The following is a 25,251-nucleotide window of genomic DNA, read 5'->3' on the forward strand; positions in this document are numbered from 1 at the left end:
ATCCATCCAACCAACCAACCAAACCATCTTTAACTTCATCCCCTGCCATAATAAGACTCTCACTTTCGTTCAACTAAACATTAAATCCATCACCCAAACCATCTTTAAACCTCCAAACATCCATTTCCAAAATAAGACTTTGCCAGCCCACAAAGTTTCTTCTGGAACTTATTTTTCTAGTTATTGTACAATATTAGTTTATAGACTTGAAGCCAAACCAAACACTGCTTTCTTACTCCCCATGTAATTTCCATTATAAACTGAACTTCAATGTGTTTTCCTCTCTGCTTTACTGTGTTCTGAGGAAGGCCAGTTGACAGTAGCTACAGTAAGGGCTTGTATAATAGAGCATGTCAAACGTTATCATGACTTGATTGGCCACAATGCATCAATTGCATATGAACAGAGGCTGAGGCAGCATAGAAAACAATACATCGCTGATGGGATGTTAGAAGAATCTGGGTTTGAGTTGATCTCAGTGTGTATAATATGTCTACTGTGTAAACATATAATTCAACATTATGTTGTTAGGTCCAGGCAATCAATAGAAGCCAATGATAAGCCTTTAGATGCATCCCCATCCAATTGACCACTTCATACACCAATTGTCTGATTATTACTTTGTCTGTCTTACTGTGTATTAAGGGGGGGGGGGGCAGTTGATGGGGGCAGTTATCTTTTAATGTAATACTACAGACAAGCCAAACAATTAATTAGATAGAGGGCTCACAGTTTTATTTAGTGTTTTATTGACAAAATGGATAAAAACACATTTTCACAACTATCCCTACGATAACAACTCTAACAAAACTGAATGAGACGTCTTGCATTTACATTTGTTCTTGGGTCAATTCAATGGAACCTTGCCCTCAACTGTGACTTGTCATAAAAAGTAAAATGTATAATTAACATTAAAATACATGTCCTGTTTTCAACATGAACATTTACAGGGAGTGAGAATGTGCTACCAATTATGTTCTTACGCTACTGCACATTCAAAATGCCACACTGGATCTTTGGAATATATTAGTACACATAATAAATAGCGGTTTTGATAACCTCCTCGATCATGGATCTGTACATTGCATAGTGCATTTATGAGTATTCAAGGAGTGTCTGGATTCAACAAAACAATGGGATAGAATATGCTTCAGTATGACTGTTAAAACAATGTATAACACAGAAAACGCTAACCTCTAGATACATTTTTTCCCAGTAAAATACAATAAAATCCTCAAATTATTTTTTAACTCAAATCGTTTTCAATACAGAAAAATATTCTAAGACCATAAAACAACTGAACGTCCTTTCTGCACGTTCAGCAAATCGAGATTTGGCTTCTGGAGTTTTCCTGAATGAGCTCAAGCTCAGTAAAAAGGCACCATAGAAGAAACGGCCACATTAAAGTGACAACACCATAGAGTTCTATGGCACAGCACACTGCAGTACCTCGGGCCCTCAGGGGTCTACGAATGACACTGCAATGTATCTGACGCCCCCTGTGGTCCGGAGGCCCTCGTGGTAGTGGGTGAGGCGTCCTGGGTGCATGAGGGCCCAGCCTTTGCGTGGGGCGTCGATGGAGCAGTTGTACCGAATGAACCTGCATCCGCCACCCTTTAGAAGAAGAGCCAACACAGAGACACCGTTACAGGAGGTGAACCATCCAGCCTGGAGAATCACAGTCACATATACAGTATTTAACATTCAGTAAGTAAGAAATATTTCTTCTGGGCCGAAAAGTACTTGAAATACTTGGCAAATGTAGGTGATCTTCATTTAGCTCTCTTGGCTAAATAGAGCAATTGCAATCAATTTACTGAAGGCTTTCACCACAGGAACTTACAAGTAAACATGTCATAATAAACGGTGTAAAAACGTAACAGTGTGCAGACAGAACTTTCTTCTCAGGTAATACACATGATGTGGGGGGACATGCAGCGTTCGGCCTGTAGTGGGTGCTACAGGACCGTGGCCAGGGTGCGGGAGCGAGGCTTTGTCGCACACCTGTTGCGAATGAAGCCTCGTTAACGAATGGTTTAAGATGTGTGTGCCTCTGCTTTCAGAGGAGGAGCAAGAGGACTGAAAAGTCGACGAGGGTTTTTGGAGGGCTGGAAAGCCAGAGACTCAGTATTATAATTATAACGGGACCATTCCCTCATCACCACACTGCGTCCGCCTCTGTGTACGAAAGGATCTCGTTACAGTGGCGCCCAACGAGGGACACAGAGGCGGATGCAGTGTGGTGATGAGGGATTGGTCCCGTTTATTAAGATTTTAATTATAATACTGAGTCTCTGGCTTTCCAGCCCTCCAAAAACCCTCGTCGACTTTTCAGTCCTCTCGCTCCTCCTCTGAAAGCAGAGGCACACACATCTTAAACCATTCGTTAACGAGGCTTCATTCGCAACAGGTGTGGGACAAAGCCTCGCTCCCGCACCCTGGCCAGGGTCCTGTAGCACCCTCTACAGGCCGAACGCTGCATGTCCCCCCACACATGATCAACCAGGTCGGGTGACACCGGCTTTAGTTTTGTCTGAGTATGAAAAATGCAGGATAATAACACTGATGGAATACGACACATATGAAGAAAAAAAATGCAGAATAATTTTTTCACGTGCAAAGAAGAAAAGATGAGAGACACTGAAATGACTCTAATAAAGAAAGGTTGGAATGGGATGAAAACATTCACTATCTATAACAAGAAAGAAATGGTCTATATGCTGAAGACATTTCAGAAGACATACATGACATCTCCTTTTGATTTGCATACCATGCCTTGACCAATGGGCCATTGCAATAAAGCCAATATTGTTTCCTTCCTAATATGCTATTCTTACTAATTAATTTCTCATAGACATCAGTGCGCAACTTGTTTGTCTACACATGTAAGTGAATAGGTTATAGTGGCCTTTTTGTTGCTGGAAAATGGAACTACTGGAGAAAAAACAAGTCAAGAATATACCCAGGCCTTAGTTATGAAATCTGAGGGCCAATATTGTGTTACAGACTTATCTAACAGATCAGAGGGATGGAGGGTTCCAATTACTGAGGTGCTAAAAGCTGAACCCAACATCCCACTGATCTGTTAGACAATTCATATTTACACCGTGTGGGTGGAGTCTGAGTTTACACTTTGAGTTTATTCCATTGGTGCTAAAACAAGTGCACCTCACGTTTTAATTCAAACCTGGTTGAACGAAGTAAAACCATCAGTATCTCAGCATCAGCCAAACACACTCACCTGGTAATCAAGCCCCATTTGATTGAGTGCAACGTTTACAGTGAATGTGGATGCGTCATGGTGGGGCCTTAGAAAGGGCTGCTCGTCTGGTTTATACCTAACTACAAAGGCCAATTCAAACAGCCTGCAAAGAGAGACAGACAGACAAACACACAGACACCAGGGTGGTGCAAAGAGTCATGCAGGCATTCACAGGAGGAGCCGCTGCTGTCAAGAGAGGGTGTGTGTGTGTGTGTGTGTTTGCGCCCGCGCCCTTTGACCTCCTAGCAAAAAAAACAACCAAACAAAAAAAAACGAGAAAGAGCGAGCTCCCTGATCCAACATTCACTCCCAGAGAAAATGAAGCAGAAGAGATGGGAGAGGGGACAACACACCTGCATTTTGTCTCTAGGTGGCCATTTTGAAAGGTGTTTGTCTGTGTTACCTGCCAGTTTGACTGTGTACCGTGTAGGGCACAGTACTCATTTACCTGATAGTCAATTTCTTTTCTGTTCAGAGCTACATTAATGGTGAAAGTGGAAGCGTCGTGGTGAGGGGTGAGCAGGGGCTGCTCGTCAGGTTTGTACCTCACCACAAAGTTGAGGTAAGAGGTACACTGATGAGAGAAGAGACGCATGTCAGTGGGAAAACATGGGAGACTAGATCTCCCTGGCCATTTCCTTTAAGGAAGCAAGACATAAGTAGTCTCATCTATCATATGTTTTCTATATGTACTGTACGGACATTATAGGCTATTGTAAACAGATTTGTATCATCAAGTGTGTGTGTGTGTGTGTGTGTGTGTGTGTGTGCGTGCGTGAGTGACAACAAATCATATGGATCTTTATCATTGGAAAATCATATGAAAAATATCTTGAATACATTTGCTCTCCAGGAAGATAGATTCTCTCATACCACATTTGATATCCAAAAATATCTGAAAATGGTTCATTATTAATGCAAAACTACCATACTAACAAGAACAGATGGTCATACTGTACATACTGTAGAAAAAGATGTTGCTGTTCATATCTATACAGCTAACACAATAACACACAATACAACATTTTATCAGCTGAAAATGTTGAACTGTTGAGCTGAGCTGAACTGTTTTTGCAGTAAATGTTCTCCTTGGTTTCTCTACAGTGCAGGGTTGACTCATTTAGACCCTAATAATCTTTCTGTCATGCGTCTGTCAATGCAAAATATTTAATTTCGCATGCAAAATATTTCGTAAAGCAGACCTTACCTTGGTATGATATCCTGGATACATCTTCTCAGTGATTGGTGCTATGTAATCCAGTAGGAGTTTCTGCCACTCTTTCTCATAACCAACTTGGTTCATGTGGATATCAATGGTAGGGACGTTCTCATAGCCACCCTGAATCCTTTGGTCCTAAGAAATAATTGAAAACAGCACCATGATGAACTTCTCAATAGTAGGTAGTAGGTAAAATAGGTAGTATGTCAATGAAGTATACAGTACCCTCCATAAATATTGGAAAGAGGAAGTATTTTCAATGTTTTATTTTTTCAGATTGTTTTTCACCATTTAGAAATGACAATCCTTTGTATATACATATATACTATGTCTGGAAAATGGTCTTGTGGACAGATAAGACTAATATGATCATGTACCAAAGTGATTGCAACAGGGAAGTTTGGAGAAAAAAGGATCTGCCCAAGATTTACAGCATACCACCTTTTCTGTGAAACATGTATGGGCATGTATAGCTGCCATAAGAACTTGCTAACTTGTCCTAATTGATGATATTATTGCTGACACCAGCAACAGAATGGACAGAATGTATAGCTGCCTTTAGAACTTACTAGCTTGTCTTAATTTATCATATTACTGCTGACAGCGCAGCAGAATGTACAGAAACATCTTGTCTGCTCGAGTACAAGCAAATGCCTCCAAATGGATGGTGCTTCATCATACAGTAAGACAACGACCCCAAACATACTGCCATAGCAACCAGGGAGTTTTCCAAGGCCAAAAAGCAGAATGTTCTTGACTGGCCCAGTCAATCTTCAGATTTAAATCAAAGTGAACATGCATTTATGATGATGATTTTAGGCAAAAAGCCAGAAGTTATTAAGGATTGTTGACCAAATACTAAACATTAGTACTTTATTTGGACATTATATGATTTTTTACCAATATTTTCGAGCCCTGAAATAGGGGGAGTATGTCTAAAAATTGTTTCTAAATGATTAACCCAATCTGAACAACAACATTGATTTAAAGCTGAGAATATGATTTTTTTGATTTCAAATCCAAATTGTTGTCGTATAGAGCTAAAAGAAGACAAAATGCTTCCTCTTTCCAATACTTCTGGAGGGCACTGTAGTAGCCAGATCTGTATGGCCAACTACAGTAGCAACCATGTACAGTGTGTTATGTCATGTCGGTGTGTATAACATGACAACGATTGTTAGAGGTGTTATCCAAAGCACAAATTGATCTGATAAACAGGCTAGGAACATGCGAAGAAAACATACCTTATTACCACCACCTGACCACTGTCCAAAGTGTTCCATTTCCTCAACAAGGTGATCGCATCCAATATCAGTGAAGAGTGGGAACCAGTAGACATCAGGACATGGCTAGGAGGGGGAATCCACCATGATGGGAAACACATGAATGACCTTGCATTTTCAAAGACTAAAAGATATGTGAAGAATGTCCAACTTCGTCAATAAACCCTGTGTCCTTAAAACTGAAAGCACAGTTTGTACATTCCATTCATTTTCTCTTTGTACATTTAGTGGTGTCTATTGAGCACCTTAGAAATAAAATGAGCTTTATTTGCATTCTAATGTTATCTTTCATTCTAATGTTAGGTATCTTGAGTAACCGTCTATGTTATGCTGTAGTGAACATATGGGGTGCTCACAGTTTCGATAAGCTTGTCTTTCATTATCCGGGTGTAATTCTGATGGATGTATCGCTCTTCCCAGTCCTGAGGAGAATGAAGAACAGACATGCATCACAGCAACATCAATAGAATGAAACGATCTTAACACTCTCTTGCTTTGTCTACATGCATATCAAGGGAAATGTGAAGGGCAATGTCATTGTTAACCTACCATAGCCCTACACAATAGTATACAGTATATAGTAAAGGCCCTGTGTTTTTCCTGACCATGTGACCTGACCAGGACAAAGTCCGGGCCTAGTTATCACGCTTTATTTAATCATAAGCAATCACCCCATAACAACGCTGTGCCAATTACGCTTCAAGCCAACTATCAAAAAAGGGTGGGCTACACATATTCCTAGTGTGTCTGAATACAGTTGGATTCCTGTCCATGTCCGAATACAGTTGGATTTCAATCTCATGAGTGACTTTACACAACTCACTGCAGGGTTTTCGAATATCTGCCAGAGGTCATTGTGGAGATGGTTCATCTGGTAGTTGTCTGTGGACAGGATCCGTCCAAAGGTGTGCATGTTTGTGACATACATGAAGACTCCCTATAAAATAGAAGGATAGGATGATAAATGTAAATGACTGAGATAATTTACTCTAAGTCACTGAGAATTTGGTTCAGTGACTGCTGAAAGGGTATGGAAACACGTCATTTTGTAATTTGGGCAAACTCTTCCTATATCTTCCTATATCCTGTATCTGTTGATCCTGCTTTCCCCCTGATTGAGGGAAAGACGCTGACAGCTCCCACTGTATTTTCATGTCTTTAACTTAAAAAAAATCTATAAATCCGCTAATCAATTGATCCACCTAGCCATCCATCAATCATGGCCCGACACCACAGACCTTATTGCGGACATTGTGACAGAAGGCCATGTCAGGGTCCAGGACGTTGTGGTTGAAGAGGTCCTTAGCTGAGAGTTCATCATGAAGAAGACTAGCCTTCACCAGGTACACCCTGGACAGGTATGGCACATTCCACACACCCCTGAAATGAGAATAACTTTATTTATAAAACATTCTCTATACATTGTGCTCAAAGCACTTTCTGAAACAAAATCATACAAGTGTAGTAGGATGTAGGATCTCTATGATGAGATGAAGCACAGAGAGAGAGAGAGAGAGAGAGAGAGAGAGAGAGAGAGTATCCACCATTGGAGCTTCAATCGATTTACTTTGTATGACAAATTGTAAATACGGGTATTACATTATAGGAATACTGTGCCTCAGTTACAAAGTTGGCTTATTGATAGTAAGTTATGGGTGAAAACGTTGTCACAGACTTACACTCTACGTCCTTGCACGATGTCCACGTAGTCCTCAGACCTGGCGTAGTAGCCGTCCGCACTGAGCGCGCCCCAGAAGTTGCTCCAGAGTCGGCCGGCTCGAGTGATCATGGGAGCTATGACAGGTCTGGCGGGGGGGACAGGAAAGAGTTTCACACGGGACTCAATTGGAATTTCAGACTCAAACTCTTAAGGTGTTATGTTTTCACCCTCTAAAAAGGAAAAGCCATGATGCTTGCATGTATATTTGTAGTTTATCCAATGAGAGCATAAATAGTAGGTGTCAGAAGACTTGGCCTTTGGGTTGGCAGAATTGCTGGGCTTGTTTTGACTGTACTTACTCATTTTGCTCAATAAGAATTTTGAGGGTGTCCTCATTTTTCAGAACCACTTTGACATCCACGCTGAAGAAATACTGGCAGTCCTTATCCTGCCGGCATAACTCACTGGAAGGAAAGACCAGAGGAACGTAAATAAAACCACTCCCATCCTCTTAACATGCATAATCAACATACCAGTAATACTTTACAAGTTGGTATGATATGTTATTCTACGTTGCTCGGGGTGAGACAGAAGCTAGTGTTCGATAGACAGCACAGGTATAAGAGGAAGTATGAAGTTGCTCCTGATCTGAGGTCAGTTTTGTGTTAACTGTGCTTTTGTTTTATGTATTATCTACCGATGCTTGTTCTCTCCATGGAATGTAGTGTCTTTGAGTACTGAGAAAAGTGCTATACAAAATAAATGCATAATTATTATTATTATAAACTCACAAGCCAAGGTTGTGTGAGGTCACACTGTCCATGTTCTCCTCAGGTCCGATGACCTTGACGTCCTGGTACTGTGTTGCATGGGCCTCCAGGAAAGAGCTGACCTGTTTCTCGTGGTGCGCCTCCTTTGAGAGGAAATGATTTACATTTCAGACTTTAGTCATTTAGTGGATGCTCTTTTAAAAGCATCTTACATTAAAGTTACATTATGGAGGATGTTGCCACTGGGGGGGTGCTCTTGAGTCAAAAGTTGTCCCCTAAATAGTCCGAAATAATGTCCAGAAATTACCTCATTGTGCAGAAAAGCCTTAGTTTTACTTGTTCTGTTGTTTAGCTTATTTACCACATGTCTAGCCAATGGCACCCCTTGTCACGCTTGTCCTGTATTGGTCTGTGCAATTCTTCACGTTCACCCAAGGAAGACGTTTCAGTACAACGTGATAGCAGTGTGATAAAAAGGCTGCTGAGTGAACCGTCTTGCCTATACTCACCATCTCTGCCAGAATGCATCTATGTATGACATGTGCTATATCAACTTTGATTTGACTAAGAATTGAGTAGTAGTTCACTTTGATCTGTGTCTGTTTGTCCTATACTGTACTCACCTACATAATGTGAGCCATTGTATGCTCCTATCTGGTCTGGTCCATTGGGTTAAACTATTAGGGACTAGCATTCCTTTCCTTTCCTTCTATTGTTACTACACACAGAGGTTAGCACATGTGGATTAGCAGAGATGTGAAGGGAGAAATATACAGGAGGTTGAGGTTAGGTGCAACTGTCGCTGTAATCCATTCATAAAAGACCAGTCAAACCTTAAAGTGATGATGCACTCCCAAGATGTTCCTGCATAGATTAACTCTTTGACTCGATCCCAAAATAAATGGAAAAGATAGAGACAAAATGGACACTGAAGGGGTCTGAAAGACTTTGATTTTGTAGATGAATGATCAAGTAACATTTCCAACAGGATCTCTGTCTCTCTCACCTGGTTGGAGATGAAGAGTTTGAGGCGGTTCTTTGGGTATTTGAGTTTGAATAGTCGCTCAAAGAACACTGTGACGAATGGGGTGGGCTGCTGGATGAAGATCCCAATGACCACCAGAGGGTACTCACTCTCCTGCAGAGAGACGTCAAAACCTGTCACTTCATGTCATGTGCAGCACATCACACAAGAATCAACCCCTTGAAGTAGTCACGGACATGCTCCTTCTTATCACAGACATGCTCCTTCTTATCACAGACATGCTCTTTCTTATCACGGACATGCTCCTTCTTATCACAGACATGCTCTTTCTTATATCGTTTATAAGAAGCAAACAACTTGGAACATGATTCTTATTATAGAAGGAGTGTGCTGTCCTTGACAAAAGTGACACTTGCTGTGATTGTTTGCTGAATGCACAGCTAGGAACATAAAGGAGGGAATGACTATCTAGTTGCACAATATGGGTGGGACAGAAAAGTGGGACAGAAAATAAAGCCACATTTTGACGATGGAACGATGCGTATTCCCTCTGAATACACATGCCTCACTGTGAACTTGTTAAACATGACTTAAACATGAAAGATCAATCTACCAATTGCTAAATGATAATAAAAATAATCAAACAATTATTATGAGGTTAAAGTAGGGATTAATTTGAGGGAATTTCTGTATATATTGGTACCATTTTAGTGTACCATTTAGAAATGACAACAGTTTTTATACATAGTCCCCCTATTTCGGGGCACCAAAAGTAATGGGACAATTGCTTGACAGGTGTTTCTGGTAAGTCAGGTGTGTTCAATCACATAATTTGTGCAGGCATAAAAGAGTTGTCAAAATTTAGTATTGATTCTAGGCTTTACACTTGGAGTCTTCTGTTGGTGTCTGTCAAAATTATCCATTATTAGGCTGGAAGTCAGAACCTTAGCCTTGCCAAAATCAACAGTTTGAAACATCATTAAAAAGAAAAAAAAGCACTGGCGAGCCCAGCAATCGCAAACGGGCTGGTAGGCCAAGGAAGACTTCTACAGTAGATGACTGAAGAATGCTCAGCATAATTAAGAAAACCCCCAAAACAACTGTCCCAGAGAGGCAGTTATTGCATGCAAAGGATTGCTGACCAAATACTAAACATGAGTGCTTCATTTGGACATTATATGAATCTGTCCCATTACTTTTGGTGCCCTGAAATAGGGGGACTATGTATAAAAAGTGTTGTAATTTCTAAAAGGTGAAACCAATTTGTACATAAATACCATCAAATAAAATCTGAGAATCTCTACTTTAACCTCATAGTCACTGTTTATTTTGAAATCCAAACTTTTGGAGTATAGAACAAATGCTTCACTGTCCCATTACTTACGTAGGGCACTGTATATTATAAAAATGTACATCCAAAAACGTCTTCTTGAATTATGGACTGTGGCTTTAACGTATAATATCTGACTATACATGACATGTAAGTAGCACATGAATAATAGCATGAACACACCACCCACCTTGAGCCCTGAGAGTGGCCGCAGGTCCTCGTGACACACAGTACAACCTGTCTCAAATGTCCACACTTTGGGGATGTAGTTGCCTAGATAATTTATCTGGAGCTACAAAACAAAAGACAGACAGACAGACTTTTCCTTATTATTAATGTAACTGTTGTTTCTCCTTTTTTTCCCAAAGACTTAAAAAAATTTTTTTTTGGCAATGTCAATCTGTTTGTTAATTGTTCAATATCAAACATTCAAAGGTTGGATTATTACCTTGGTAGGCCCGTTGCCATGGACGACCACAGGCAGTGTGTCATACAGCACGTTTCTGGCACGCACTCGCCCATCCTCAAACTTCAGCACCACCTCATCTGGACACACACACACACACACACACACACACACACACACACACACACACACACACACACACACACACACACACACACACACTATAAACTTGTAGGACATGTATGTAAATATAGCCCTACAAAAGCTGTCGAAACCGAAGATATAAAAGTGATAGATCACAAAACTAAATGGACAGACCTCCAGTGGTCTAGTCTAATGTCAACAAGAGTCCATTTCTTACTGCTTATTATTTTTACCACTTTAAAGGATTTACCCATTCATTGCATTCACTAAGGAGCTACACAAGATCTAAACAACAGATTGCATGGGAAATTGATTTATTCATCATTTGTCGACTTTTGAGATCCAGAAAAAACATCTAGCTTCACTTCCATTCTGGGTGAATTATCCCTGTATGTCCATAGTTACAAATAGGAAATGTGTTGTTGTGGAGTTGGTGGGTGATGTAGCACTGACTCAAACACACCCCTGTTTAACGCAGCTGTCTTTAGTTTACACATTATATACCAAGCGCTGTGCTCTACCAGCATCTGGAAAAAGCATGGAAAAGTCTGCCTCCTCCCTCGCTCCCCCTCTCACCCTCCTCCCCCTCCTCCCTCCTCTCTCTCTCTCCCCATTGCTGGACTACGTGTGCTCAGGCACATTGGTCTCTCACAGCAAACTCATAAATTCCTAAAGCAGCCGGCAGAGAGAGAGAGAGAGATAGGGAAAGAGAGAGGGTAGGAGGAACAGAGGGAGAGAGAGGAGAAGAGGGAGAGAGAGGAACAGACAGGAGACAGTGAGTGAGGGATGAGAGAGATAGCTCATGGCAATCTGGCTACAGTCCAAACTGCAACTGCTCCAGGGGTAGATGAAAATCAGCACAACGTCTTCATCAAAGCAATCACCTAATCCCTAGTACTAAAGCAAAGCAGGAAGTGAAAGCAGAGGGAGGTCTCATTTCCCTCTTTACTTCTAAAGGCACCTCTGTACAGTCCACTGAAACAGCAGCTTTGACTTTCCAGTCAGAAGGGGGTAGAGATGTGAAAAGCTGATGTCAGCAGGTTTTCAGTGGAATAGGGACCTTGGGTGTGGGCAAGGCAACTTATAAGATCATTATTTATGAGTATTCAAAATTCATTTTATTTCACGAGATACTGATATTTTGGATTATTGTAAAATACAAAATATAAGTACAAAAGTTAGTTGAAACTGGAAAAAGAAACTTACCAAGAGCCCCATGAAGATTCTGAAACAATCTGCATTTGTTGTCCAGTGTTATATTTATGGATTTCTAGAAGAAGAAATACAACAAACTATGAATAACAGCATGTGTAAAAACAATAAATAAGTACATGTACGTGTAAAATATGTGTCACATTACAAAATGGAGAACCATAAAAAGAACAGTATGATGTAAGATTCCTACCCTTTTCTCTGGGTTGATATAAATCTTGGTGAAGAAGAGTTGATCACTCTCATTGTCTTCTCCTGACCAATCAGCAACCATCTCTTTGAGGTTGGGAACATAGCCAATGAAACCTGGGGACAGAAATAGATCGTGGCACAGCAACAATCTGAGAAGTAGTGCAGGAAGGAACTAAGCTAAGGTCGACCTCCAAGTGACCAATTCATGAGCATGTTTGATCCTCTGGACCACTTGGTTTCCTGACTAACAGCAACATATTGTACCGTAAAACAGAAACTCAGTCTGAAGATGCCAGGGTAAATCATGCCCAGTTTCTGTTGTAAATGATGTTAGCTATTTCCAAAAAAAAATAAAAAAAATAAAAGACTCAAAGAGAGAGTACTAGTGTTTAAATGACATGGCAACAATTTACATTACATGGAGAGGTAAAAATACATGCCTACTTTGACACCCACTGGACAAAGGCAAAACACCCAAATGTTGTGGTTTTGTGCTGGATCCTGTTTGTATAATGAATAAATGGACAAAGAGGCCTATATTTTTTGTGCTAAGCCTGAGTTTTCCACTTTTGGACAATACGTTCACACTGGGGTTATAGCAGCACTAACACCTACTATTGGAACACACACATTTTTGGTGGATGTTACCTCTAACAAAACGTCCGCCTGCTATTGCTAGATGACTGTGAATGGCGTATTGACAGTACATACCCCCTGACCCCAAGAACCTCTTGCCGTCTCTGAAGTGGGGGTGCTTGTCCTCTAAGTGTCTGTCCGGCCAGATGAGGGTCTCTGCAGAGAAGACCACTTTATGTTTTGCCTGTTGGAACTTTTTCAGCAGCTCTTTGGGACCAGAGGCGAAGATTACATCGTAGCTGTTCAGACCATGAGAAAACAGAACTTTATTGAGACTTGAGCTGCAGTGTGAAACCAGTCACACATTAAAGAGGAATGGAGGGTTGTATCTTTCTAAATACTGGCATTCTTTGTGTACAGACTGAAGTAAATACGTTGGCATTTGACTATGACTCTCCTCAAAGAAAGCTTGAATTCCGAAGACAGTGAACAAAATGTCTAAATCAGTATTTCTCAAATATTCTGGGGGCTTAAAAGGATGCACATTTTTGTTCTAGCCCAGTAGTAACCCACCTGCTTCTACATATCACTTGTGTTTGAGCTGGGCTTGAACCCAAATGTGCAACGCTGTGGGTCCCAAGGACTGGAGTTGAGCATGTAGGGGTGGTTTCCCGGACAAAGATTAAGCGTAGTCCTTGACTAAATCACGACAACCTCCATTGAGGATGCTTTTTAGTCTAGGACTAGGCTTAATCTGTGTCCAGGAAGCCAGCCTGAGATGACAGGTAACAGGTACGTGCTCACAAGGTAGACAGTTTATGAAGAATCATCTACCTGTCGATAAAGAGGATGATCTTGTCTTCCTCTGTCATTTCCTGCAGAGCCGTTTTGAGGACACGCACTTTCTGACCTCCTCCTGGTGCAGACATGTAGTCTCCACCTCTCCATTTCTCCCCCCTACCAAGCACCTTCAAACCAAAAGAAAACAACTGTCAAACCACAATTCCCACAATACACCAACTTCTTAATTTCCGAAGATCAGAAAGGTGCCCCATGAACAAAGAGTATGTCTGTTCCAAACTTCCAAACGAGGGGGGGGGTTCTCAGTATTATCTTGGCAGTGTTTTCCATACCTTGACAGTGTAGTTAAAATGTCGGGCAGACCTCATGAAACGTCTGAAGCCATCAGTCTCTTTGGTCGCAACAGTCACAACTACAAGGTTGCCTGAAAAACATAACTTATATTAATAGAGTTTAGTGATATGAGGATTGAATGGTGCATTCACACATAAGAGTAAACACATGTATGCAGTCTGAACCCCCAAATGGCACAGTTAAATATCTGAATGCACATGTTCCAGTGAGCATCATCTCATTCATTGACAGGAATCCAACATTATGCTGAATCATTGGTTATGATCATAACAGTAAATCAAGATTTAATGTATTTTCTACAACTGAATACATTCCTGTATGTCGAGGGTCTGTGTGTAATGTGAGGACATGTGTCTACTTGCCCAAGGAAGTTTTCCCCTTCCTTTCCTGCAAGTTGAATATAATGCCTGTGCGATCCGTTTGGATTTCATAAGAGTTTTTTCGAAAATGATAAAGATGTGTGTGTCTATGTGTGTGTGTGTTTCTTCGTGGCTATAGTAACAATGTAGTAGGCTATAAATTAACATAAATATATACCTTTACATCTCTGTCAGAAAAAAAGACGCAATGCACATTGACCAGCATAATTGCAGATGCAATGTTTGCTTTTGCAAGCAGTCATATTTCATATTTACAAGGAGATTACCACCATTGATATATGGAGTGCCATACGTCCATAAAAAAGAACAACAGTACAATAGCTCTATCACTTCCCTTCCCCGTGCGTGTTTCGCTCTAATCACGGTCGTGCATTGAAACACCCAGTTCAGCATTAAAAGCATTGTTTATTATTGTCTTTATTATTTGGAATTGTTTTATTATCAAGACATAACCAAACTACCGCTAACTCAGAACACCATCCCGTCCACGTCATCGGCATGGAAGCCTCGAGAATAGCCTACCCGACTGCTGTCCCAAAAGCAGAGCTTTGATTTGAGTGTGAATGTGGTCAACTAACTATGAATACATGCAATTTACGTGGTCATAAGCGTTACAAAAACGACATGCATGAAAGCTGGAGGAATTTGCAAAGACTTCTAACTGCTCGGCAATATCTGAGTCGGGCAAGCTGGCGTGCCAGCAGATCCTACCTTCTTCCAGCTCTGTGGAACATATCAGTGGTAAAAATGCAAGAAACGAAATGCCAGCGAAAAGAGACAAGGCAAAAGCTCTCATTTTCGATTTAAATCTTCACTGCGATCTTCAGTAGTGATCGGTTATGTAGGCCTAGACTGTTTAGAAGGCTGGTTGGTTTATAACGGATTCCTTGTTAGACAGTAAAGTTAGCACTAGTTGGTTCTTCTTAAATTATCCCCCTCCCCTTCAGTGACAGCCACAGTCCCTATCCCTATCCCTATCCCTCCCTCCCTCCCTCCCTCCCTCCCTTCCTTCCTTCCTCCCCGCCCGCCCTAGGCAACCCACCCTAACCACTCACATGTCCAGTCAGTGGTCATTTATTAGGCATGTCAATATTTCACGTATCCCAAAAATAATATAACATTCACAGTATAGTGTCACTAAATTATTACATATTTAAATGTAATATGAATGAAATATTTGCAATTCATATTGTATATGAATTGCATATATAATACTATTAAAATCCGGAAATGGTTAATGCGTGATAAAACGAATACAATATTTCAAACACGCCATTTATTTGCCAAAGCGATTCACCTATTCAAACACAACTCTGATTGAAACAATTTCCACGTAACTGAAACGTGATTTTAAATAGGGGGGGACACTGTAACTCCAAACGTTTGTTTCATAACTTCCAACTTTGTAGCCAACAGTTGGTGCTAGATTTGTACGACACTTTCCGACGCCTGTTGTCATCCGATCCGACATGCTGCACTACGGCAAACCCCAAGCCCAGAAGTGTCATCGATACGATAGCTAGATTGGTGAGTTGATACCAAAAGAATTTCTGATAATATTATGGAGTGCTAACACACATCAACAAGGAATGAAATCTAACCAACGCTAGACACAAGCGACAAAAGATCAACATGCACTCAATGGACGATACGACGATTGCCACGATGTGAGAGAACTGCAAAGTGTCGCCTATCGCTAGCTTGCAACCACCATAGCTACGAGCTAGCTTGGTTAACTAGCTAGCTTGTTTATCTTGCTAGATTTGGCAGTAAACAATGTTTGACGTAGACATATTTAGTTCGCTAGCAAGTAAAGTTATGTTTGTTGCAAGCAACTAGAAATATATCATTGCTTGCCTCTTTGGTCATATGGTCGAGTTGTTTATGTCACAGTGCAGAGAAGTAGGCTACAGCTTTAAATTCAATCCATAAACCAGCCACGGCACTTTAGTGTTAGCTTTGGATCTCCTGTCTGACAGTTTGCCAACCTCATTTCGGCTCTTGCTTTTGTTTAGCAAGCAGGTGGAGAAAAACCTCTGTCCGTCCTCTGTGTCTTTGAATACAAAAATGTGGCTTCAGAGACTTCAAAGACTAAAGGGTCTGCCAGGTTTGCTGTCAAGCAGCTGGGCCAGAAGACTTCTCATTGGACTGCTTTTTTTCCTCATCTTCTACTGGTACTTAAGCTCAGATGGCATGTTCAGACTATTTAGGGGTTCGGCCCAGTCAGGGGGAGTGGCAGGACAGTGTCTTCAGACTGAAATCCACAGGTGGAAATCCCTGGTCGATCGTGGGGAAGGAGTCTACTCCACACCTCAGGAGAAGGCTGTCACGCCTTTCGTGTCAGGTAATGGCCACTTCCTGGTCGACATAGACTCCAACAAACTGTGGGTGGCCTCATCCTCTCAGCCCGGCTCGGCCCCCGTCCACCAGACTGAATACTCCCCAATAGTGGGCGTCCATCTTCCCGAGAAGCGAGCGGAGGCCCAGGCTACGATGCTCTGGTTCCGTAAAGGGGCCGTCCTGTCTGTGCGCTGCATCTTACCGGGTGTCTCTCAGTCCGCCCGTGACTGTGTCACCATCAGGGAAGAGTTCATCGCCCACCGCAGCCGCCCCAACGTTTACCTGCAGAGGATCCACGTCAACAATCCTTCCGACAGAACCGTCACTTTAGAAGTTTCCTCAGAAACTCCCTCTTTCGGGAGCAAGTTCTCCGCCAGTGTGGAGATGATGGAGGACAAGGAGTTTGTGCTTTCTTCAGGCCGGGTCCTGGTAGAGAAGAACCATATTGTGCTGGTGGTGGTGGCCACTAAGAAACTGAGCAGCAGGATCACGGTTGGGGCCAAGTCGGAGTACGCGGACAATGTTCTGTCAGTGGTTTGGACCTCGGAGCCCATCGAGTCCTCCAAACTGGAGGAGACCTTTATTAGACTCAAAGACGGGGCCAAGAAGGAGCTTGGGGAGCTACTGAGGGCCAATGTGGAACATCTGGTTCAGGATCACCAGCAGGCCTGGGTGGACCTGTTCATCTCTGGTGAGTTTTTTTTGTTTTGTTTGTTTGTAACTAACTAACTAACTGCCAAACATTCCGGAATACTCGCCACCTAGAGTGCCTAAAGTGTTTTATGTGGTATTTAGCTAGCAACAATACTTTGATTGGCTACTAAATTAAGTATCATAATTTATGAATTTTTTGGGTAAATGAAGTCACCCGTGGCACTCTAGAATGTTAACAATTTGGGCGACTTTATTCACCCTCAGCACTAAATGAGAAGGTTACTTTTTGTAGTGTGGTAGTCCCACAAAAAAAGTTTTAAAAATACTGGATAAAGATAGTGGAGAAAGACTGGAAAGTAAGGAGGAGAGGGTATGTCAACAGGGCATGGGTCGGATACAAACCCATGCCGACATGGGCATATGTGTGCACTGTATGCTGTGGTGCTAGACCACTGCACCACCCCAGGCCACTTTCTCTCTGGTGAGTTAATAACACTCAAGGCTGATGCTGACCATAGGATTTTTCCGATGCCATTTACAGTGTAGATAATAATGATGTGATATTTAGATAGTGTGAGAGAGTGTTCCTACGTTCCTGTAGAAGTGAAGAGAGTACATTTTTGAGTCATAAAGCGAACCTACGTCATTTACAACAACTTTTGCTTCCTAGACCTACAGGACAGGATGAATGATTGTTAATGAGTGAATGATACAATTGTGGAGCAAATGCCTACTACTGTATCTCCTTCCTGCAGGGGTGGAGATGAGGAAGATCACCGACTCACACACGCCGTCCAGCCACACGGTGAACACCACCCTCTACTACATCCTCTCCTCCTCCATGGCGCCCATGCTGGACCTGCGGCTGGGTGGCGAGGAGCGCGCCCGCCTCGAGTCCAGCCTGAACTACGCCGACCACTGCTTCAGCGGCCACGCCACCATGCACGCCGAGAACCTGTGGCCTGAGCGCGTCAGCAGCGTGGCGCAGATCCTGCAGCTGGTCACCCTGTGGACCCTCACCCTCCAGAAGAGGGGCTGCAAGGTGCTGGTGGCGGCCGGGGCCCACGGCCTCATGCAGGGCACGGTGCTGAGCTTCGGGGGCCTCCAGTTCACCGAGAACCACCTGCAGTTCCAGGCCGACCCGGACGTGCTGCACAACAGCTACGCCCTGCGGGGGATCCACTACAACCAGGACCTGATCAACCTGGCTGTGCTGCTGGACGAGGGGAAGCCTTTCCTGCACGTGTCGGTCAAGCAGCAGGAGAAGCCTGTGCAGCTGTACGGTTGCGAGGCGGGCTGCCTGAACGAGCCGGTGGAGCTGACGTCAGAGGTCACAGGTCACACGTTCCCTGTGCTGGTGACCCAGCCCATCACGCCGCTGCTCTACATTTCCACGGACCTGCGGCACCTGCAGGACCTGCGGCACACGCTGCACCTCAAGGCCATCCTGGCCCACGAGGAGCACATGGCCAAGCAGTACCCGGGCCTGCCCTTCCTGTTCTGGTTCAGCGTGGCCTCGCTCATCACCCTCTTCCACCTCTTCCTCTTCAAGCTCATCTACAACGAGTACTGCGGCCCCGGCGCCAAGCCTCTCTTCAGGAGCAAGGTATAAACATACAAAGGCTTGAACTGAAAAAAGGAAAAAAAGAAAAAAAAACCTGATCCTCTTTGCTTTGTTTTTGTTCTGTGCTTTTTTTTCGTGTGGTGGCAAAGATTTTCCCTTTCTCTTTCGATCCTCTGTGTGTCTTCCTCTCAGTTTGTCTGCTTCTCCTGGATCTTGAGTGTGGATATCTTTTGGAGTATGGGATTTTGTGTTTGGAGTGGGTTTGCATAATTGCAGTGCACTGTACACACCTTGTCCTTTCCCCCCCCTCAATCCAAATATTATTCAGTGATTTTCTATGGGTGTACATTTAGACAAGATATTAAAAACAAATACCTAAATTGGAAATGATTAATTAAGGCACAATTGTATTCACAATGTGTATTCTCCTCTAATACAAGCCTTTGTAATTTGATTTAAACATTTCGTCGTTGAAAGCACCAGTATTAAGGGCTTGTTACTTGAGAAGCGTCATGCGCTGCACTTGGCACGAAGTCCGTCAAAGAACTTTAACGTCGGTCGAAGTTCAATCATATTGAATCCCTGTGCTTGCGCTACTCTAAATGTCTGTGGCTTGAACAACCTGGTAAGACGCAGCTGTTTAGGGAAGCGCAACCGCCCTAAAACAATGGCTCGCCCGGCATGATGCTGTTTTTGGTGGCGCAGATTGTGTGAAATCTGCTTAAGGCTAGATGTCCTCTTTCAAGATGGTGCACCACAAAATCTCAATTCTGTTACTGGACGTTTAATTACACGCACTCATCAATGTAGCTAATAACATGTAGCTACATGGATTTTCTAATGCAAGTCATTGTAATCCATCGATTTCCAAAACAGACTGAGGAACAAGCTTTTGTTGCACCTTATACATATTTTCGAATGTAAAGCAATTGTCATTCTCATGGAAATAAAACTAGGTTTGGTGGAATTTCCTGACCACAAGCCTCTAGTGTATTATGTTCTGAGCTCAGTTCACCCTCAGTTCAATCCTGTTACTGGTGCCTTCAAGTATTCTCTCGTTTACAATGGTGCGAAAGGTTTTCTCAACTGTTTTCATCCTCTGCATTTTTTCAGCTCTGTTTGCTTCCATAGTAGTTTTACCACCTTGAATTGACACTCAATGCACTGATATGACAGTGAGATTTGAAGATTTTTACTGATAGCCTATACACAGATATGTCTCTTTAAACACTAACTCTTATTGGGCATTTCATCAGAGAAACCCAACTGGAATACAAACAAGTCAAATGAGGTGGTACAAAGTACTGACTAGTTCCGAATTTCTGCAAGCTACTTGCTGCTTGTCTTGAATCATGTTAAATACTTCTCTACAGAATTGATTGCAAAATGAGTTGTGTGTGTGTGTGTGTGTGTGTGTGTGTGTATGGGTGAAATAGTGAGCACTATAAACATATCTCTACCGTGGGTGTGTTAGCTGTGAATGAGCGCAAACTAATATATTTTCGCCATGTGGCATTTGTTTGTGTCTTGGATGGTGTTTTATATTGATTCTCTCTTGATTAAATTAACAACAAATTTACAGGATGACTTTGTCTCTTTTATATTCAGTCTAACACCAGCTTGCTGTTGCTCATCCCTATACAGAATGTGCCCAATTCCAAATCGACCCCTGGCCTAGCCAACACCCATGAGGCACCTCTATAGATGTCTGAAAGAATTGGCTAGGTATTACCAATATGGCAGAAGTGGAGCTATTGTACCAAGCAATCCTATTCTTTCAAAAGTGCCTGGGGACTTGGGTTCAATTTGGAATTGGGCAATAGTCACTGTTCATAACTGCTAAAGTAATACCATCCTGCTTTTCCTTTTCCTGTGTTTAATCCTCCCCTCTGACCTTACCAGGTGACGAAGACAGTTGAGGAATTGACCCCTTAGGAAGCAGCCATGACATCACAGGTGCAGAATAGCAGGAATGCTGCATGAGAAAATAAATGTCTATGAGGTATGCTAATTGATCTGTTTGGAGGGGTCGTTATTTGGCAGTGGTCTGTCGTTTAGACTCTCTTCCAGAAAAGAATGCTCTAGTCAAGACCTCTTTCATTGGCAAAGCTGTGTCTGACATTGTTCACATTGCTCCCATTCCGTTTGAAAGACTGTCACCCACAGAGTGTTGCCACCTATCTCTAGCAAAACTCAAAATGGAGGCTCTCTCAAGGTTGAAGTATGAGCATGATTTAAAGGAACTGATTTCTGTTTAAATCCCCACTGATCTCCACAATCTCCACTGATGGGAGACATCAAAATGCTTCCTTTGTTCATTTCATCCATGGTCTTTTTTCACCCATGATGGATGAAAAAACAACCAAAATATTTCTCACAGAATGGGAGGAAGGAGGGATTGATTTTAAAGTACCTGAACTGGGCTACTGTTCTAAAGCCCTATCCTTCTATCCCTGCTTTCTACAAAGCTTCATGAAAGAGGATCTTGTTTAATGTGTCTCACTATATTGTCCTGTATGGCAAACAAACAGGGTCCCCACAGAGTCTTAATTCCTATTGGAGGAACAGACTAGTCAGTCTTATTTTCAATAAAGTTTTTCACCTTAATATACATTTCAAAACCTGTACTTTCGAAACATAATCCATCAATGTGTTGGAGACCAAAACATGGTAGCTTCTACTTCTGTTCTTTCACTTTTAAATAAATGTTGTTTTCCCCCACATTATTTATATAGTGACTGGAGGTCAAATCCTTACATAGAGTGCCCTCCATAAGTATTGGAAAGAGGAAGCATTTTCTCTTCTTTTAGCTCTACACTCCAACAGTTTGGATTTGAAACTAACCAATTACTATAGAGATTCTCAGCTTTATTTAAATGTTTTTTTTTTTTTTTAGATTGGGTTCACCATTTAGAAAGTACAACATTTTTAAAACATACTCCCCCTATTTCAGGGCTCCAAAAGTATTGGAAAAAGTCATGTAATGTTCAAATAAAGCACTCATGTTTAGTATTGGGTCGACAATCCTTTGCATGCATTAACTGCCTGAAGTCTGCAACCTATTGACCCCACCACATGCTGGGTATTTTCTTTGGTGATGCTCTGCCAGGCCTGTAATGCAGCCATCTTCAGTTGTTGTTTGTTTTGAGGTCTTTTTGCCTTAAATTCCCTCTTCAGCAAATTAAATGCAATGTTCAATTGAATTTAGATCTGAAGATTCACTTGGCCAGTGAACATTCCTCTTTTTGGCCCTGTCTTACTGTATGATGAAGCAGAATGGAATTGGATTTGGAGGCATTTGCTTGTACTTGAGCAGACAAGATGTTTCTGTACACTTCAGAATACATTATGCTAGTGTCAGCAGTAACATCATCAATTAAGACAAGTTAGCAAGTTCTTGTGGGGGCTATACATGCCCAAACCTAACACCTCTGCACCATGTTTCACAGATGATGTGGTATGCTGTAAATCTTGGGCAGATCCTTTTTTCTCCAAATGTTCCTCTTGCAATCATTCTGGTACATGATAATATTTGTCTTATCTGTCCACAAGACAGTTTTCAAGTTTTCCAGACCTGCAGGCTTTTTAGATACTTAGAACCTGACCATCCTTTTTGAGGATAACTAGTGGTTTGCACCATGCAGTGAAGCCTTTGTAGTTTGGCTGGTGACGTATTCTGCGAATGGTAGTCTCTGATACATTCCGCCTACCTCCTGGAGAGTGTTCCTGATATGTGGGACACTTGTTTTTTTTTATTTTCTTAATTCATTCTTTGGTCATCCACTGTAGAAGTCTTCCTTGGCCTACCAGGCTGTTTGCGATTGCTGAGCTCACCAGTGTTTTTCTTCTTTTGGATGATGTTCCAAACTGTTGTTCTTGGCATACAGACGGTTTTGGCTATGTTTCTGAAAGGATTTATTTCTCAGTCCCATCATGGCTTCCTTGACTTTCATTGACATCTCTTTGGTCCTCATGTTGACAGACAGCAATAGCAGACACCAAAGGCAAATTGCTACAAACCCCCACAGATGGCAAGTCTAGGAGTAGAAAGGCCCCCCACCCCATATAATGCTGGGAACTGTTGGTGCTGTGGTAGTGCAACACAAACTACTAGGACGACTTTATAAAATGGCAAAAACAAGAAAGACTTATTCACAATAAAAATAATAAACAACCGAACAACACAGGGGAACACAGAGGGAGGACTAAGGGGAGGACACCAGATGGCGCCAAAGAAATGAAAATACAAATAACACCCAAGCTATAATTCTAACCCTACCTGTTCTAACTACAAGCCTCCTATCTGACTAACTAACTGTCTTGCCCACCTACCCTAAACCCAAAATACAAGAAGTGCCGCCTGCCTGGGGAAGCTAACCTAATGTATATAGACAACCAAATCAATACTAGACATTGACAGCTCTCTTATGCCTGCACAAACAATGTGACGGAATGTTTCCAATACTTTTGGCGCCCTGAAATAGGGGGACTTTGTATAAAAGGGATTGTAATTTCTAAATGGTGAAATCAATCTGAAAAATGAAAATAATTAATTTTAGCTGAATTGAATCTGCCTCTGATCGGATTATAGAGCTAAAAGAAGACAAAATGGTTCTGTTTATAGTGACTGCAGGTCAAATCCGTATATATAGATAGGTTAGGATATATGTATATGTGTGTGGTGTGTGTGTCTGTGTATGTATATGTATGTGTGTCTATCTCCTAACCGATCTCATAACAACAGTATATGGATTGGGAGGTAAGCATTGGAATATTAAGTGACATAGGAAAGTATATTTTTTGTTTTATTTTTGATTTGGTTTTGGTGCACATTAGTTATTCTGAAATCACATGTACATTGTGAGGTGATGATTGAAGCCTGTTTCCACTTCCACTTCACATACTTCCTGGCACACATTTGAGGAATGGAATTCAGTTTTGAATTATTACATAATAGTATAGATCTACAACATACACTCTGCATTCTTTCAACATTCCATTGAGAGGTTGCTGTGCTAATTCGTCCACCACTGAGGGAATGTATGCTCATAGCCTTTTAGTTACTGGATAAACTTGGAGTCTTTCGAAATCTGTTGTGTTGTGTGATTAGTGCTTTTATGCTTAATTCATTCATATGTTATTGCATATCGGTCACTTTGTTAAGAATGTATATCATTTTTAAGGGCTTTTTTAATCAATTCTGTTGGTGTGTGTCTCTAACTACTGAGTGTGCCTTATGAATTTAATTTATGCTGATTACACCTATTTGGTTTGATTGTACTTGAATTTTGTATGATATGTTGTATGAATTGATTGAGAGAAAAGAAAATGTATGTGTATCTTGATTTAAATTGTGATGAGATGTTTTTGGATTATTATGTAAATATGTTAAATTAAAGTAGGCTGTTAGAGAAATCGTTTAAATGGTTTGTGGACGACAACATAAAATGGAATCTTTATGGAAGTGGAAGTTGTTTGGGATAGATAATAAACCTTTAAGAAATGAGTATGCCTTATCTGATGTGCACATGTATAAAGCTGTTTTAATCGTTTCAGTCTTATTATATAATATATGGTATGTAGCATACTTTTATAGGACCCTGTATGATATAGGCTATACAAGTATTATATATGTTTTTCGTGTTGATTTTAAAGAAGGATTGGTACAGAATTGGGCAAATTAAATCGTAATTCCCCGTCATTTAACTCAACAATGGATACTCAGGGTGTCGCAGCTGCCGTGGAGTCCTCTGTTATTATGTTAAGTGCAAAATACATAACCAATTGAATCGGTTGAACCTCCAATATGGGCCGTGATATGTTTTAAGACTATCTCAAGATGGTCAAGACACTGTTTTATAAGACTATTTTAAAATGTGCGAAATAGGCCTAGCCTGAACACAATAGCCTATAGTTGCAAAATGGGTATTAGGTTACGTTCTTATTTTATTGTAAAGCCTCTATGAATATCATATCATATACAAGGTTTGATCGACAGCTCCCCCTCCCTTTGCAACCTTTGCAGAAATTAAACCACATGGCCTAATGATCAAACCCACGTCACTGGTTGCATCCTATTAAGGCTATCTGGAAGAAGCAATTTCGAGGGCCTAAATGAT

At 41.6% G+C, this 25,251-nt stretch overlaps 3 protein-coding genes across 3 annotated transcripts in view; 2 read left to right on the forward strand and 1 right to left on the reverse strand.

Annotated features, from left to right (window-relative positions):
• The window catches only part of LOC310808416 (uncharacterized protein), a 211,979-nt gene that overhangs the window by 120,352 nt on the left and 66,376 nt on the right, over positions 1–25,251 (forward strand). The gene's annotated exons all lie outside the window — the stretch shown is intronic.
• Positions 701–15,414, reverse strand: plod1a (procollagen-lysine, 2-oxoglutarate 5-dioxygenase 1a). The gene is given in 20 exon segments (XM_083675358.1): positions 701–1,614; positions 3,242–3,362; positions 3,364–3,365; positions 4,470–4,616; positions 5,726–5,830; positions 6,121–6,186; positions 6,588–6,701; positions 7,003–7,144; positions 7,444–7,569; positions 7,784–7,888; positions 8,216–8,337; positions 9,201–9,332; positions 10,700–10,801; positions 10,958–11,055; positions 12,266–12,329; positions 12,465–12,577; positions 13,175–13,338; positions 13,874–14,007; positions 14,173–14,264; positions 15,286–15,414. Coding segments are annotated over 20 exon segments (2,190 nt in total). The 5' UTR covers positions 15,371–15,414; the 3' UTR covers positions 701–1,458.
• kiaa2013 (KIAA2013 ortholog) lies at positions 16,071–24,675 on the forward strand. The gene is made up of 4 exons (XM_083675312.1): positions 16,071–16,241; positions 16,590–17,605; positions 18,324–19,174; positions 21,035–24,675. Exons 1-4 carry the CDS (start codon positions 16,207–16,209, stop codon positions 21,065–21,067), a joined length of 1,935 nt encoding a protein of 644 aa, XP_083531438.1. The 5' UTR covers positions 16,071–16,206; the 3' UTR covers positions 21,068–24,675.

The sequence above is a fragment of the Argentina silus genome (assembly GCF_951799395.1).
Source record: "Argentina silus genome assembly, chromosome: 8".
Classification (NCBI taxonomy): Eukaryota; Metazoa; Chordata; class Actinopteri; order Argentiniformes; family Argentinidae; genus Argentina; species Argentina silus.

What these genes read in the sequence shown, in the direction of transcription:
- kiaa2013 (XM_083675312.1), top strand. Translation starts at nt 16,207, where the DNA reads ATGCACTCAATGGACGATACGACGATTGCCACGAT. An exon ending in GATACGACGATTGCCACGAT is followed by an intron (nt 16,242 to 16,589) that starts GTGAGAGAACTG and finishes GCTTTTGTTTAG; the next exon opens with CAAGCAGGTGGAGAAAAACC. An exon ending in AGCCTCTCTTCAGGAGCAAG is followed by an intron (nt 19,175 to 21,034) that starts GTATAAACATAC and finishes TGACCTTACCAG; the next exon opens with GTGACGAAGACAGTTGAGGA.